This window comes from Capra hircus, chromosome 18, assembly GCF_001704415.2.
Source record: "Capra hircus breed San Clemente chromosome 18, ASM170441v1, whole genome shotgun sequence".
NCBI classification, from domain to species: Eukaryota; Metazoa; Chordata; class Mammalia; order Artiodactyla; family Bovidae; genus Capra; species Capra hircus.
This window is the reverse complement of record NC_030825.1, coordinates 9,199,835-9,217,536: the sequence shown is the minus strand read 5'-3', so window position 1 is coordinate 9,217,536 and position 17,702 is coordinate 9,199,835. Positions and strand designations below refer to the sequence as shown.

At 49.1% G+C, this 17,702-nt stretch overlaps 1 protein-coding gene across 1 annotated transcript in view; it reads left to right on the top strand.

Moving 5' to 3' along the window:
- Positions 2,190 to 17,702, top strand: part of PKD1L2 (polycystin 1 like 2) — a 100,819-nt gene continuing 85,306 nt past the window's right edge. Inside the window, exons 1-5 of the mRNA XM_005691891.3 lie at positions 2,190 to 2,490; positions 4,818 to 4,982; positions 7,615 to 7,800; positions 13,666 to 13,776; positions 16,313 to 16,460. Of these exons, the coding sequence (XP_005691948.2) occupies positions 2,190 to 2,490; positions 4,818 to 4,982; positions 7,615 to 7,800; positions 13,666 to 13,776; positions 16,313 to 16,460 (911 nt within the window). The remainder of the gene's footprint in view (positions 2,491 to 4,817; positions 4,983 to 7,614; positions 7,801 to 13,665; positions 13,777 to 16,312; positions 16,461 to 17,702) is intronic.

Here is a 17,702-nt window from a genome sequence, read left to right as displayed (position 1 = left end):
TGCCCAGCCGTTGTTCCAGCTTGTGAGTCAGCGCTGACATCGAATCGTACCCAGGGCCCTGCCTGGCGGAACGACTCCTGAGGGCTTGGAAGGCTTCTGGGAATGGAGATTGGGTTGGGGGGAGGGATTGGTTTTCAAGGGTCAGCCCCAGGGACCTGGGATGGGGCCAGGCTGGCCAGTGCAATTGAGTCCTACTGTGTGCCAGCCAAGGGATACACGGAGATTAAGAGACATCATTCCTTCTCCCCAAGAAATGCACAGAATAAAATAATCCAAGTGTACCTCAACAGAAAGATGGATAAGCAATATGTGGTCTATATTACCTGCAGTAAAAAAGGAATAAAGTGAAAACTTTGAAAATATTATGCTAGACACAAAGGCACACATATGATTCTGTGTGTATGAAACATCCAGAATGGTTAAGTCCATAAAGACAGAAAGTCGTAGTTGCCAGAAGCTGGGGGAGAGAGGGATGGGGGCGAAAAACAAAAAGTGGTAACTTAGGTCAGAGCAAGTTAACAGCTTAAAACCAAACATCAGACAACTGTGTTTTCTAAAGCCTTTGGCCACCCTGCCATGAGAATCCATTTATCTGATACCTTTTCTGAAGGCTCCAGAGTCCCACCACGTTGCATGGCTCCCTTCTCCAACCACAAATTACTAGCTTCTTAAGCAGCCCATCTCTTCCAGTGCTGTGTTTTGTCATAATGGTATAAACCAGGCCCTGGTATCACCCCTATCACAACCCAAATGGCCTCCATAGACATCTTTCTAAAGAAAAAATTCCCTAGAGAAACTCTGGCATTTTCCCACTGCTAAAGTATCATAGTAATGTTGGCAAACTTAATTAATATTAAAAGTTATCATGAACAACAAACATTACCCAGAAAGGCAAACAAAAAGCTAAGGTGGGGATATAACATATCTGAAAGACTCTTCACTGGACATTTATTCTATAAACTTTTTAGGAATGCTCTCCCCACCTGAAAAAAAAAGTGCATCAAAACCTGCTGTAAGATGGATGAACCTTGAAGACATTATGCTAAAGTGAAAGAAGCCAGTCACAAAGGCAACATAGTGTAAGATTCCATTTAGGTGAAATTTCCAGAATAGTGGGTACATGGGATGTACCATATTTTATCAACCAGTTTTCTCTCAATGGATGTTTAGGTTGTTTCCAATCTTTCCTTCTTACAAAATTCTGCAACGAATAACCATATATCTATATATATAATATTTCACATATGTATGAATTTTTCTGTAGGTAAAATTCCTAGAAGTGGAACTGCAACATTACAGAGCTTTTGGTTTTAAAATTTTAATGTGTTTTGGTAGATATTTCTATACTGCCCACAACAGAGATTGTACTAATTTATAATTCCAACAGCAATCAGTGAAAAACCCTGTTTCCCCACATTTTGGGGGTGTATTCGGAAACACTGTCAGGGACCAGTTCTTACAGGGCCTTGAATACAAAGCCAAGAGGCTTGAACTTGATCCACTGACCAGGGACACCTGTTGGAGGGTTTAGGCAGTTGGGTGAGGATGGGCAGGTTTGAAGTTTTAAAAGCTTATTTTCATGATGACATCAAATACATTTTGTAGGAAATATTTATTCTCAAATAGGCACGAGTGGCAATGTGATAAGTCAGAGAGCAGAAAAAAGTCTTACTTAGGATGAAGCCATGCTGGGAGAATGTGATTATCATCTGGGCAGAGTGGCCACTCCAGACAGTAGGGCTGGAGATGAGCACAACTTGGTTTCTTCACCACCCATAACTCTAGCTTTCCGTCTGTTTTCCTTTTATCGCATAGTTCCCACAAGCTGATGGCTCCTCGTGAAACATTTAGCCCTGAAGGGTAATGACGTAAAACCAATAACCAGTCATTTTTATCAGAAGCTGACAGTTGACCCAATGACAAGCAGACAGGTGATACAGCAATGTTATCTTTCTCTACAAGACTGTTTTGCAAATTAACTGGATCTGGACCTGTCATGGAACAAAGAGCCGGGGGAAGCAAAACGGCAGACACATTCATCCTGAGTGTTTTGTCTCTTAAACAAGAGGTTAGTCACTATGATGTGACGCAAAACGAGGAGGAAAGATGGATCACAGTCAGTTGTGAGGGTACCAGCATATGAAGGACCTGAGCCGACCCCACCCAGATGCTCCAGCCGTGGTTCAAACATGAGCACCTTGGCCGTGGTACTCCTGGGGCTTGCTCTGGAGTTTGGGGCCATTACTGCTAAGCCAGAGGATGGCAGCTTTTGCTCTAAGAGCCAAGTGGCTTTCAGAGATGCTTGCTATGAATTTGTGTCTCTCAGCCGCACCTTCTATGGTGCCCAGCGCTGGTGCGAGGGGCAAGGAGGTCATCTGGTCTTCATTCGTGATGAAGCCACCCAGCAATTTCTGCAGAAGCACCTCTCCCAGGACAGGGCATGGTGGATTGGACTCACAGGGAACTCAGCTCAGAATGGAACCGCGGAAGGTAGGTGCTGTGATAATTACAGTTTACGGGGAGTTTGTGGCTGCGATTCTCACCATAGCTTCTTATCCAGAGCTCCATGGAGCAAATTAACATGTGCAAATTCTCATGATTAGGAGATTCTCCTTTTGGTTGTTTTGTGGTAAAATGAAATAATTCTTGCTCAGTAGCTAGCAGAGAATCTGGCACATAGCTAACGTGCTAGAAATGTCCTTTTCTTTACTTGTGCCTAAGACTAGCTGTGGCATCTTCAGTTCTTGGTGGAACAGTGACGGGCACTGTCCTGAGGGCTTCACGTCCATTTTCACACTGAATCCTTATCATAATTGATGAAAATTATCACTGTTGTCCCTACTCGATAGACAAGAAAACTGAGCCTCAGGAAATAATGACTAAGCTATTTCCAAAGCACTCCCATATGTCTTTCCTTACTTGTTATGAGGCTGAAGCGGGTTAAGTGCTTAACACAGTTCAGTTCACAACAGAAAGTCTCATGTTAACGGTCGCCCTGGAAACCCTTCCTTATCCTTTTCTTGGTTCTTGGTGGAATGGTGAGCCTTCCTTCAACTCCCACATGTTCAGGTGAGTCCTCCTCTTTGCACCTGAGGACCTTGTCCACTTCTGGCATGACGTCAGTTCTTAGGTGTCTTCCCCCACACTGTGAACTCTTCAAGGGAAGGAATGGTATTCTGGCCATTTTTGTTTCCCTGGGGTCCGTTCATAACAAAGAATGGGTGTTCATATTTAAGCTTTACACCTGCCCCATGAGGCGAGCACTGCTACACTTATTTTATGGACAGGAAAAATACGTCCAGAGAGAGGACATGACTTGTTCAAGATGACAGTGTCCTGCCACCTTGCATTGCTCTGTAGAAACTGCTGGACTTAAGCAATGAGTAGCTTGGTCTGGGCTGAGCACCTGCAGAAACGTGCCAGCAGGGATGGAAAGGCTTTAATAAAGGAGCATCCGGCAAAGCTCAGTTTAGGAAACTCACAACCAGGAGATCTGAATTCTAAGATGCATCTTCAGGTGACATCCATTGAACGGTTTCTTGTTTTGTAGGCACAGAAAGTGTGGATTTCGGTATATCAGACACTCGTCTACACGCAGTTAAAGGAGCATGTCTATTTTAGATCTTTCCTTGCTCATTATTGGCTGTGCTGGGCCTTCACTGCTGCGTGAAGGCTGGCTCTAGTTGCAGCAAGTGGGGGCTGCTCTCCAGGCACAGGGGCTTCTCTCGTCCGGGAGCACGGGCTCTGAGGGGAATCAGCTGCCGCAGCTGTGGCATGTGGGCTCAGTAGCTGTGGCACACGGGCTTAGCTGTCCCGCAACATGCAGGATCTCCCCAGGCCAGGGATTGGACCAGTGTCCCCTGCATTGGCAGGTTGATTCTTTACCACTGAGGTCGGAGCACATCTGTTTAAAATCTCCAAGGGATGCTGCATGGCTGTTACAGAAAATGGGGTAGATCTGAGTAGGCTGCTAGGTCCCAACCTCCAACATTCAAAGTTGCTTAAGAAGCAGGGGACTGTCCCAGCTGTGTGCAGTACCATAGCATCTGTGTACTATGCTACATACCATTCGTGTACTAGATTCCAGGTGCTCTAGAGGTGGATGTGTGGATACCATTTGTTCCAGAACAATTTGCAAGAAACATAACAATGATGGGAGAAGTCTGTGAGTTGAAAGAGGGAAGATGTTTTCATTTTACACCTTTTTGCTCTCTTTGAATCTTCCTTAACCAAACGTATGGATTCCTTTTCCTCTAAAAAATGGTAAATGTATTTTTAAGTCTTCACAGTGAATATTTCATATCCAGTGCTTTCGAGATCTCTGGTGTCCTTGATACACTCACTCACACACACACACACACACACACACACACACACACAGAGTCTCTCGCTCACTTCTTCAGCAGTCTTGTCAGTGCATTCAAGTCTCTGAAGAGTACTGAGGCGATGAAAACTGCTTTAACTTATCCCTGTCCACGTATATATAACAAGTCCCCCTGTTTCCTTCTGAAACATTTCTTACCATCCCAAGGCACACTGCTATGCTCTTTTTTAGACTGGGCTTAGACATTGCTGGGAGCATCATTTATTTAATCAAACTGCCTTGCATGGGCTCTCTGGCTCGGTGCCCTGGTTTGCAGGTCAAGAAACCTGGAAGACAGGTCTTCCTGTCTTACGTTGGAAGACAGTGGCTAGGCAATGCTCCTGCACTGGCGTGGCACAGAGGCCCTCAGGCTGTCCGTCAGCACTGATTAAGCACCCACGGCACACAAGGAGTGGCGCTGGGGCAAGGCCTGGTGGTCATGTTCCCATCCCAGGGCCCAGGATCTGGATGGACGCCTCAGGTGTGAGCTACAGCCACTGGCGCCGAGGGCAGGATGCTTCTGCACCCAAAGCCTGCAGCTACATCGGGAGAGACCCTTCCTTTAGGTGGGTGGCTTCGGACAACTGCACGCAGGAGTTCGCCTTCATCTGCGAGTTTGGTGAGTTGGCCTCTGCTCTGGGGTCCCCCTCCATCTTTTTCTGCCTCTTGGTTTGTCTCTGTCTCTCCACATCTCTCCTCTCGCTGTGTCTCTATGTCTCTCTCTCTGAATGCCCACGGTCTCTGCGTGTGATGCTCTGTGTCTCTCTGTCTCTCTCTGTCTCTCTGTCTCTCTCTGAATGCCCATGGTCTCTGCGTGTGATACTCTGTGTCTCTCTGTGTCTCTCTGTATCTCTCTGTCTCTCTGAATGCCCACGGTCTCTGCGTGTGATGCTCTGCGTCTCTCTGTCTCTCTGTGTCTCTCTCTCTGAATGCCCATGGTCTCTGTGTGTGATGCTCTGTGTCTCTCTGTGTCTCACTGTGTATCTCTCCGAATGCCCACGGTCTCTGTGTATGATGCTCTGTGTCTCTCTATGTCTCTCTGTATCTCTCTCTGAATGCCCACGGTCTCTGCGTGTTATGCTCTGTGTCTCTCTGTCTCTCTCTGTCTCTCTGTCTCTCTCTGAATGCCCACGGTCTCTGCGTGTGATGCTCTGTGTCTCTCTGTGTCTCTCTGTATCTCTCTGTCTCTCTGAATGCCCACGGTCTCTGCGTGTGATGCTCTGTGTCTCTCTGTGTCTCTCTGTCTCTCTCTGTCTCTCTCTGAATGCCCATGGTCTCTGCGTGTGATGCTCTGTGTCTCTCTGTGTCTCTCTGTATCTCTCTGTCTCTCTCTGAATGCCCACGGTCTCTGTGTGTGATGCTCTGTGTCTCTGTGTCTCACTCCACCGTCTCTCCAGCTTGCATCCCTGCCCACTTACCTGCCTACCTCTGTGCTAGGCTCACCTGTCTCTGTCTTCCCCTCTCACAATCTGCATTAGAGGGAGATGCCCAGCTCCATTTCCTCTCCTTTCCAGCCTTCCCGTGGAAGGAGATGTGGTCCCAGGAGATTGTTCTCACTCGCCCTTGACTCCTGCTCCCTGGTCAGCCTGGCTTTGAGCCCCTCACCCCCAACTCCTGAATCCCCTCCACGCTCTGCTCTTGTGCCCTTTCCAGCTGCTGCCCGTGGTTGACCCTTTGCGGGCCCTGGGGGCTGTGTGTGTGCAAGTCCCTGAAGGCATGGCCTGTGGCTCCATGCTGGGTCCTGCCCGCCATGTGGGGCCTGGTCTTGGAGTTGAGCTACCCCATGGTCCCCCGACCCTCAAGTCAGGCTCAGTAGAAGCTTTTGGGCTTTCTGGGCCCAGCTCTCTTCCTGTTTCTAAACCCCTTAGTGGAGACTCTGGCTTCCAGGCCCCATTCTGGGCTCAGACACTTACAGGGGTCCCTGCTCTATTTCCCCCATGCTCAGCTTTAAATAGGTGTCATTCAAGCTTAACTCTCCTGCCTGGCTGATTCTGAAACTCAGAAACTTGTGCACCTGTGGGTTATGCAACTTCCCTGGCTTACCAAGTCCCTCCCTCACCCCCACGAAGCCCCTCCCCCTTCCCCACCCCCACCGCAAGCCTGTCTCAGCGCCTTCAGCCCCAGGAGCTGAACTGCGCAGGCCTGTGTGCACTCACTCGTCACACAGTGGAAGGGCCTCTACTGTTCTGTTGCAGGCCCACAACAAAGCTAAGAAAGGGAGGCCCGGAAGTTCTGGGGTAAGTTCCTGGCCCAAGGTCACACATCTAGGAAGCGACGAGACGAGACGTGACGATCAGAGACAGAGAGACGGGGTAGACGCTGTGCTACGGGCTTTGAAGATGGAGGAAGGGGCCACGGAATGAGGACGGTAGGGGCCTCTAGAAGCTGGGAAAGGCGAGGGAATCGATTCTCCCCTGAAGGCTCCAGGAGCAATCAGCCCTGGCCACACCTGGATTTTAGCCCAGCAAAGCCCACACTGAACCACGACTATAAAAAAGATACATTTGTGATGTTTAAGCCACTAAGTTTGTGGTCATTTGTTACAGCAGCCATAAGAATGAACACAGATTTTGGTCTCAACCTCTGCCCTGTGGCGCTCCCACCAGGCAGACAGGCTTGAGTTTAAAGTCCGTGGTTCCCACTTTCTGCTGTTCACACCTCAGCTAGGTCAATAAACAAATGCTTACTTAGTGTGGACCACATGCCAGGAGCTGGGCTGGAGTGGGGTCTCAACACAGGGCCCCACAGAGCCCAACGCCACCAAAGAGAAGGATAACAGCACAGCTCATAGGGCTGGTAAACAGACCCAGTGAAATCACTCAGTCTTTCCAAAAATGCTTGCTTAGCGTCCATTAGGTGCCAGGCATTGTTTTCAGATAAGGCTCAAGGAAGGTACTTAAACAGGCGGAGCTATAGTTGCCGCTTCTAGGGCCCCGACTTTACGTGTAAAGATTGATTTGATCCTCCTAACAGCTGTATGGGGTGTGATATTGACTACCCCATACAGGGCAGGCACAGAGAAGCTGAGTAGCCTGCAGAAGGCAGCACAGCCAGGGCAAGGCCAGGCCGGCCCAGACTCTGGGCAGTCTGGCTCCAGAGCCACGTTCATGCCCACTACATTGTTTCTCAGCCCTGCTGAGTCAGCTCCCGCTGTGTCCAGCATCTCACAGTCCTGGCCCGAGGCCCCTCCACTTCCCATCAACGGGCACTGGCCCATCTGCGACCATGTGTCCTCCTTACCTTTGCCACAGGTGTCGGCCAGAGTCTGGCCTGCGAGGGCCTCAATGCCACCATGCACTGTGGCTCCGGGGAGGTCATCCAGATCCAGGACGCTTTCTATGGGCGCCAGACACCCCATTACTGCATCCAGGATGCCAGGCACCCCTCAGACCTGGAGGAGGAATGCAGCTGGGTCAGCGTCAAGGATGAAGTGGCAGGTAGGACCCAAGGGCTCTGGCTGCAAGTGCAGGGCACTTCTCGGTGTCCTGTGCCCACCGAAGGGGTCTGGAAGCATTGCACTGCTTTCACATCTGAACTTGGGCCTCTTTCATGTGGGGAAACTGGCCAGTTTGCCCACACCAAGTAGGGCAGTAAGGCGGCCGTGGCTCACACCTCACCTGACATCAAAGCCACCTGATGAGTCCGGTGGGCATTTTGCTCCCCATCCCAACTGGGTGCAAACAATATTGCTTTCTCTTCCGTATTTAAACTTCTAAAATTTGAAAATAATTCAAATGTACAGACAAGACTAAAAAATACTTCAACAAACTCCTTGGACTCAATACCCAACTTTGTCAGATCTTAACATTATTCCATATTTGCTTAACATTTTCTCATTACCAAAATGAATAAAGTGTTAGATTACCCATCATTCCTCTTGATACATGTACTAGCATATTTGTTTCACCCATTATGTGACTATATCATAGTTTGTCTCTTCCTCTGTTGAGAGATGTGTGGATTGATCCTTGCTATGCGAACAGTCCTGAAACAATTGTTTTTCTTTGTCTAATCAAACCACCATTCTGGATGGTATCTCCCCTTTACATGGGAGGATTTCTCTAGGCCCTTGTTTTCCTAAACCAGATTAAATCTGCCCCTGAGCCAGGTTTGTCTGGTGACAAGGATTTTCCCTTGGAAAACAACTTGCTGACCCACACGTCTGACCCACACTGCCCTTGCTCCTCTTAAAGCAGGCGCCGGGGAAGGAAATGCCGGCTTCAGCTAGTTGGTTCCCTCCGACCCCCTCGTTGGCCCCACATCCCTGAGACCGTGGCCCCCCAAGGGGGAATGGCCTGGGCTGGACGGGCCAATGAGTGTGCTTCCCTCTCAGGTGGAACTCAGTGGGCTATTTCCTCAAACACTCAGATGCAAGCTCTCAAACCTTGTAGCCACACCCAGGGGGCACACAGGATGAAGCCCTGCATCCTTTGGGGGAAGGTTGGAGGAGATCTGGGCAGAGCCCCAGGAGGTGTCTGTTTGTACCTAAGAGCCACCATCACTCTTTCATTCAATCAGTTTGCCAACAGTAAACTGATTAATCGAGTACCAACAGTATGCCATGCACGATAGCAGGCTCTGTAGATTCAGTGATGAGTAAAACACAATCTGTTCCTCAACAGAGGTCACAGTCTGATGGGGAGATAGACACAAATGCAGGCTTACCTAGCACTGTGCTCAGTGCCACACAGGAGGGAGCAAAGCTGCTCCTTAGTCACTCACACAGAACTCACTTTGTGCCTGCTGTATGTGTCAGGTACTGTTCTGTGTGCAGGAGAAAGAGCAGTGGACAGGAGCAAAGCAAAACCAACGTCCCCTGTCTCTTGGAGACTGCACTCCGGTGCTACGGGAGCCCCTCGCAGGGGAAGAACGCACGCTGAGGGGTGCAGCAAACTGGGCCCCGGCAGGACACCAGGCATTGCTGGGTCTCCCAGCAGAGCGGATCACCCAAGCCATGAAGCGCTGAGAAGCCAAATAGATGAGGATGCAACCCCCAGATCAGAGTGGCACAAAGCCACTACCATCCCAAAGGGCTGGAGGGGCAGCCACAGTGGGTGTCATGCCAAAACCAGAAGTCAGGGCCGCCCAGCGGGCGCCAGAACCATGACGGACGCTGCCCTGTGGGAGCAAGGACCCGGGTGGAGGTCCTTGGCAGAGGGAGCTGGGGCTGCAGAGGAGCCCGTGAGAAGGGGTGAGAGGCATTCTGCCCACACCTCTTCCCAGCCGGGGCAGGTAGAATTATAAACACCAAGGTTCCCGTCCCAGTTTCTGGAACTGTGGGTATGATGAGATGCTGTGCCCACTAATACGCTAAATTACGTGGCAAAAGGGTCTCTGCGCAAGTAATTATGGTTGCTAATCTTAAAATAGGGAGATTATCCTGGATTACCCAAGTGGGCACAGTCTAATCGCATGAGCCCCTCAAAGCAGAGAACTTTCTCCAGCTAGAAGCATAAGACAGATGTGGCAGATGGAGAAGCTGGATAGATTCAAGCATGAAACAGATCTGATAACTGCAGGCTCTGAGATACAGGGGGCCATATGGAAGGACTGGAGAGAGGCCTCTGAGAGCTAAGGGCGGTCCCAGCTGACAGCCAGCAAATACATGGGACCTCAGTCCTACAGTCCCAGGGAACTGAGTTCAGCCATCAGGAAGAATGAGACTGGAGGCAGGCTCTTCCCCAGAAGCTCCAGGAAGGAAAACAGCCCTGCTGTGACACTGTGGTTTCAGCCTGTCATACGCTGAGCAGAACCCCGGTGAGCCCACGCAGACCTCTGGCCTCCAGAACCGTGAGGTGATAAATGTGCACTGCTTTATGCCACTAAGTTTCCGTCGTTTGTTACAGCAGCCACTGGAGACTAATACATTGCCTTCAGTCTTCCATCAGCCCCTGCTAGAGCACAGGGGAGTGTGGGAAGTATAGTTCCCCGAATTTGAGACCAAGTGGAGTGAGGGTGGATATGTGGGCTGATGGTCAAAGGACTGGCCCACTTCCCAGGGGAGGTGAGATCTAACTGAGACCTGAAGATCTGATAGGAATCACGCAGGAAAAGGACAACAGGGTGAATGGGGGCGGGGTGTTTAGGGAGAGGGAAGAGCCTGTGTTGGTCTTGGGGCTGAGACAGAGTGTAGTAGGTGCAGGCAGCTGCAAAGTGCTCAGCACAGGTAGAGGTGGGGCGCTCGCACCCGAGGAACCCAGGCTGTAGCCCAGGATGTTGGGAAAGCACTGGAAGCTTTAGAGCAGGGGAGGAATATGGCCAGGTGTATTTTAAAGCCACCCACTGGCTGCTGTGAGTCCAGGCAAGGGAGGCTGATGCCCGAAACCCAAGTGAGAGAGGCTGGGGGCACAGACTAGGGCAGTGCAGATGGAGAGAAAGGGAGAGGTTTCAGAAACAGGAAGTACTGATGGGACTCATCAATGATGGGAGTCCAGGATGACCTTGGCATTGAGAAGAGAGGCTGGAGGAGGAGCAGCTCGTGGAAAGGGGAGAAGGGAGATCGTACTCATGTCCTGGGGCTGCCTTACCAAGTACCACAAACTGAGCGGCTTAAAACAACAGAAACACATTCTCTGGCAGTCTAGAGGCCACGTACGAAATCAAGATGAGAGCTGGACTTCTCTAGCTCTGAAACCTGCAGAGGCGAGCACTTCCTCTCCTCATCTAGCATCCAGTATTTGTCAGCAACACTCCGCCATAAACCCTTGTAGATGTGTCTCTCTAATCTCTGCTTCCAGCTTCACGTGTCCTGTCTCTGTGTCCAAAGGACAGCAATCATACTGGACAAAGGGCTCACCCTAATGACCTCATCCTTACTTGATTATGTTGCAAAGACTCTATTTCCAAGCAAGCTCGCATGCACAGGCACCAAAGGCTAGAACTTCAAGATACATTTTGGGGGACACACTTGAACTCTAATCAGAGATCAAAACCTCATTTCATGATACGAGAAACCCGGGGTACCCTGTGATATCCATGTGTAGATGCTGTGTAGACGACTGGACACGCAGGATCGAAATTCAAGAGAAAGCCAGACAAGAGACATAAATTGGAGAGTCATCGCTGCTGCTGCTGCTGCTAAGTCGCTTCAGTCGTGTCCGACTCTGTGCGACCCCATAGACGGCAGCCCACCAGGCTCCCCCGTCCCTGGGATTCTCCAGGCAAGAACACTGGAGTGGGTTGCCATTTCCTTTTCCAATGCATGAAAGTGAAAAGTGAAAGTGAAGTTGCTCAGTCGCATCCAACTCGTCCATGGCTAATAACAACAGGTGAGGGTTATTAGTCTAAAATCACTATGGATGGTGACTGCAGCCATGAAATCAGAAGACAATTGCTTTTTGGTAGGAAAATTATGACAAACCTAGACAGTGTGTTGAAAAGCAGAGACATTACTCTGCTGACAAAAATCCATATAGTCAAGGCTATGGTCTTCCCAGTGGTCACATACGGTTGTGAGAGCTGGACCATAAAGAAGGCAGAGCACCAAAGAATTGATGGCTTTGAACTGTGGTGCTGGAGAAGACGCCTGAGAGTCCCTTGGACAGCAAAGAGAAATCAACCCTGAATACTCATTAGAAGAACTGATGCTGAAGCTGAAGCTCTAATAATGGTCACCTGATGCGAACGGCTGAATCATTGGAAAAGTCCCTGATACTGGAAAAGGTTGAGGGCAGAAGGAGAGGAGGGCATCGGAGAGTGAGACGGTTGGATGGCATCACCAATGCAGTGAACATGAACTTGGGCAAACTCTGGGAGATGGTGAGGGACAGGCACGCCTGGCATGCTGCAATCTATGGGATCAAACAGTTGGACATGACTGGGCAATTGAAGAAGACAAGAGGGAGGCATGAAACCGTGACACAGGGGGAGGAATCAGAGCCAGGAGAGAATCTGAGGATGGGGTGGTGCTTGCCTGGCAAAGTAACTGGACAGGCAAAGAGCACTGAGAAATGTCAAAATCTGGGACTTCCCTGGTGGCACAGTGGATGAGAGTCGGCCTACTAATGGAGGGGACACAGGTTTGATCTCTGGTCTGGGAAGACTGTACATGCCAAGGAGCAACGAAGCCCCCAGGCTGCAGCTCCTGAGTCTGCATGCCACAACTGCTGAAGCCTGTGTGCCTAGAGTCTGCTCTGCAGCAAGAGACGCTACCGCAATGGGAAGACCACACACTGCCTCAGAGAGTAGCCCCAGGTCGCTGCAACTGGAGAAAGCCCATGCAGAGCGATGAAGACCCAGCACAGCCAAGAACAATAAATGAAAGTAGAAAGAACGAAAATTTAATTTGAATTTTAGTCAATCAGTCGTGTCTGACTCTTTGCTACCCCATGGTAGCAAAGAGTATAGCTTTGGTATCGCTATACTCTTTGAGTATAGAGTAAGAGTATAACCATGGTATAGCTCACCAAGATCCTCCGTCCATGGGATTTCCCAGGCAAGAATACTGGACGGGGTTGCCATTCCCTTCTCCAGGGGATCTTCCCAACCCAGGGATTGAAGCCAGGGCTCCTGCATTGCAGGCGGTCTCCTGTGTTGCAGGCAGATTCCTTACCTACTGAGCCACCTGGGAAGCCCCAATAAAGTTGTTTAAAAAAATAAAAATGTATGCCAAAATCTGGAGCAGGCATGGGTTTCTAAGAGATGAAAGAGGACAAGGAAGGCAAACCTACAGGGTGCTCTGGAGCCAAGGAGGGAACCAGAACCTGCCTGTCCCTTCTCCAGGCCTCTCTGGGCAGCTATTACATCTACATGGGTGGAGGGAGGGGGGTTGGCATGACCCCGCAGTTTCTGACCAGGGCTCTGACCAGACCACACCCCCCTCCTGTGGACACCTGGTGCCCTTGGCAGACTCAGAGTTCCTAATCTTGTCCCCTCTTTGCCAGTTCTCAGGGTGTGGAATTCTACCCTAGGTCATCTGACTAGATGCCAGTGGACCAGTGGTTCTCAAAGTGGGGTCCCTGGGCCAGCAGCCTCGACATCACCTGTTAGAAAAGCAAATTTTCAAGCTGCTGTCCAAATCTAGTGAATCTAAATCGGGGTCCAGAATCTGTGTCTTCACAAGCCCTCCTGGGGATTCTGGTGTATTCCAACATTCTGGACCCTGAGCTATTGGAGGGAGGGAATCTGCTTCTCTCACAGCCAGCACCAGGCTCAGTACTGGGTCTTCAGTAGATACCAACTGGTGCTTGTTGGGGGCGTGGTGGGTGAATGAACAAATGCAAGGTCGTTCATCTCTTGTCTGGTGTTATCCCTTGTCTCCTTCACACGGCTCCTGCTTCCTCCGGGATGTGGGTGCCTCCCAGGCCAGTGCCAGGGGCTGCAGGCCTGCCAGGTGGCAGCAGATGGGACCTACTTTGGAGACCTGTGCCCCGGCCGGGGCAGCTACCTGTGGGTGCAGTACCTGTGCCGGGAAGGTGAGTCCCCAGCTTGCCTGGGTGTGGGAATTCCCTTCTTATTTCCAAGCCATGTCTAGTCCCCCTTGGAGCACAGGGAGCAGCCGTCCACGGCGTGGAAGAGACCTTCTCGCTCAAAACTGCTCTCCTCAAAACTCCCTGCCTGGCTTAGTTTGGGGGAAAACCATTTGAGGTCCAGTTGCAAAACAAGCCACCAAACCAGAAGTTTAAAATAACTATTTTAACCCCAAGACCTTTCAAATTAAATTTCACGGATTGAGCCAATAAACACAGCAGACAAAACTGAGATTACTTGATTAGAAGGGTTCCTACATGCCACCCCCACTCAACCGCCACCCTCCCCATAGGCTGCCATTTTAGAATGCACAGGGGCTTTCACAAATCTGAAAAACCATAAACGGAACCCAACGACCACAATTTGTGCAAGTTTCATGAATCAAGAAGGAAGACTCCCCCCATTCGATTCTATGATTCTATTTGCCATTAGAAACAACCGTTGACTATTTAGAATACATTCTTCCCTCCTTTCAAAGTGTTTTCATAGACAGCCATAGACATGAATGTACAGATGCATATTTTCATACAAATATAAATGAGTTAAACATATTAGTCTGCAACTCAATGGTTTTCACTTAATAATATATCCTGGACCTCTCTCCAAGTCACTACTTTATCCTTTTAATGACTGCACAGTATCCCATCATAAGTGAAAGTGAAGTCGCTAGTCGTGTTCAACTCTTTGTGACCCCATTAACTGTAGCCTACCAAGTTCCTCCGAACATGGGATTTTCCAGGCAAGAGTACTGGAGTGGGTTGCCATTGCCTTCTCCCATCATAAGATTAAGTCAAAATTTATTTACCCTGTTCCCCTCTTGATGAACACTTAGAGTGCCTCTGAGTTTTCCTTCTTACAGATCACGCTGCAGTGATCTCTTGCGCATGTATCTTGGCATGTACCTGGGATTATTTTTAGAGGAGAGATCTCTAGTAGCAGAAATGCTGGGTCATAGGGTACGTGAATTTTAAATGTTAGTAGATATTGCCAGATTACCTTCCAAAATGGCTGTATCATGTTCATTCTTACTAACAGTGCCAATTCATTCCTCTTGGGTTGGGACACCACATTATGCCCTTGTCCAACCAATTAATCGGTCGGAACAGCAAATGCTACTGAGGCTGTGAGTAATGGAGCAAGGAACTCTGCAGGGGAAAGATGAGTCAGGGAAGGTTGGGGTCCCTAGGGGCCATCCAGGAGAGTGGAACCCACAGAGACAGGAGGAAGAAGCCTGCATAGAAGAGAGGGTACAGGACGTGGGGTGGCATTAGTTTATGGAACACGTATGGGTGGAATAAGAGTTAGTGGGGTGTCTTGTTTTGTTTGCTGGGAAGAGAGGCCACGTGGTTTGGCAGCAGTCTCCGTCCGGTGATTTTGCTCCTGGACAAAGGGTGCCCTTGGAGATCCGCCAGTCGCAGCCTCACTATCATCAGACAGGCACGCAGCTTAGGGCAGGGGGTGAGCTGGGTCTGGCTGCCACAAGGACCAGATTTTCTGTCTCGACTTTGGTTTCAAGTATCCTGTCCCTTGTGAATCAGTGTGTTCTGATCACATCAGTTTCTGATTTCTGAAGGGAGGGACTTCAGCAGTCCCCTCTCCCTCCACCCCCGGTCTTTGTGCCCAGAATGGCCTGTTGCATCCCGAATTTCCTCAGATGGTTGTGAGTCAGGACCAATCAGGAATGCAGTGGCCTTCTGACCAGCTCAGGAAAGTCCTTTTCATTTGTGTCTGCTTTTTATTTCTTTTCCCTTCTCATTTGTGTCAGAAACCAAAAGATGGTATTGTACAAATTAGCCCAGGGCTGCATGAACCCCAGAAGTTCTATCCTTCACCCCATCCTCTAGGCTAACTTATGAAGCTTAAGGATTTGTAAAATTTAAGGTACACTAAATGGCCAACTATGATTCACCAGCCACCCTAACAAGGGAGATTTTCCTAAAGATGCTTTGCCTTTTGTCTTTTTAAACATTATAAAGTACATTTAGACAATCAATGGATCCTGGTTAAATTAGGGTACCTTGTGCAGCTATTAAGGGGTATAAAAGCTCTCTGACTGAATTCATACAGAACAATCTCCAAGATATATTAAGTGAAAAAAAAAAACAAAAACGGAAGGTGCCAAATAGTGAACAGAGCACCATCTGTATAAATAAAAAAGTATGTACATGCTTGTGCATGTGTAGGTATCTGTAAAAGGTGACCCAGGAGACTGGTTAACAGTGATTGCTTCTGGGGACCGGAACTGGGGGTCTGAGGGATAACAGTAGGGAGGGGCTTTCTTTTCACTGTAGACCCTCTGTACATTTTAAGTTCTATATCTTGGATGAAAAACAAAATTCAAAAGAACTTTATAAAGTAGAATAAACATGCAGAAGCTGTAAAAGCTCCACTAAGGACAGGCAGACAGAAGACAGCAAGTTTTAAACAGAAACATGCAATTTTGCTTCATAACAGCAAGTGGTATTTGTGTTTGATCTGTAGGCCTGCAGTTGATGGTGTCCAATGAGAGTTTCATCTTTGACAATGTCACCATCTCCCTTACATGGCTCCTCTCTCCCTACATCGGAAATCTGTCGTGTATAATTAATACGGGAGATGGCCACGTTTTCGATCCCTACTACCCACCCAGGTAAGAGGTATCTCTGAGCCTTGATTCAGAATGTATTAGTCAGTTTTTGCCGCATGACAAGACATCCTAACACTTAGTGACTTGCAGCGATAGTGATTATCTTCCATGGTTCTTTGGATTAGCTAGGTGGCTTTTCTTGCGTGGACTAGCTCAGGTAGGTGGCCTAGGAAGGCCTCATCCGTGTGTCTGGCAGTAAGCTGGGTGTTGGCTGGTGGTATGTGTCACTCGTCACCCAGCAGGCTAGTCTAGGCTCAGGCGCATGGCGGGAGCAGAGTCTCCAGCAATGAGAGGAAGCAAAGCGCAACATGCACGCAGTTTTGAATCACTACCTATGTCGCATTTTCTAATTTCCCCACTGGCCAAAGCAAGTTCCCAGGCCAGAGAAATAGTCTCCAACTTGACAGAAGGCGTGGCAGAACCACAGTACAAGGCGGCATACATATGGAATGGGAAGAACGGTGTTCATGGGTTTTCTCAGTGAAGGTCACTCCAGCAGTCATGCAGAGCCGGGTCCTTTCGGCTTGGCTCAGGAGAATCTTCCCTGAGTCACTGTCCAAGGAGTCAGTAATGGGGTGAAGAAGATGCTCACCTGGGGGTGGGAAAGTTTTTTATTGATAAGGATAATAAAAATAATAGTAGCATTATTAAAAATAGTGCAGCTAAGCAGCTTTCATACACGAGTTCACTTAATCCTCACAACAACCTCATGAGCTAAAGTTATGCTGTCCAATATAATAGCCACTCACCATAGGAGCTACTGGGCTCTTGGAGTAAGGCAGCTCTCAATTGAGATGTGCTGTAAATGTAAATACACATGGAATATTGGAGACATACCTCCCTCCCCACCAAAGAGTGTAAAATATCTCACTAAATGATGTTTTGATATTGATTATACATAGAAATGGGCTGTCCCCAGGTGGCGCCAGTGGTAAAGAACCCACCCACAATGCAGGAGACATGAGACGTAGGTTCGATCCCTGGGTCAGGAAGATGCCCTGGAGGCAGGCACAGCAATCCACTTCAGAGTGTTTGCCCAGAGGATCTCCTAGGCAGAGGAGCTTCTTGGGCTACAGTCCACAGGGTCTCAAAGAGTTGGACACAACTAAAGTGACTTAACATGCATCCACACATACATATAAGTGATAAGTGTTATGGATCTATGAGGTTCAATTCAGTTTAGTCGCTCAGTCGTGTCCAGGTCTTTGCAACCCCATGGACTGCAGCACGCCAGGCCTCCCTGTC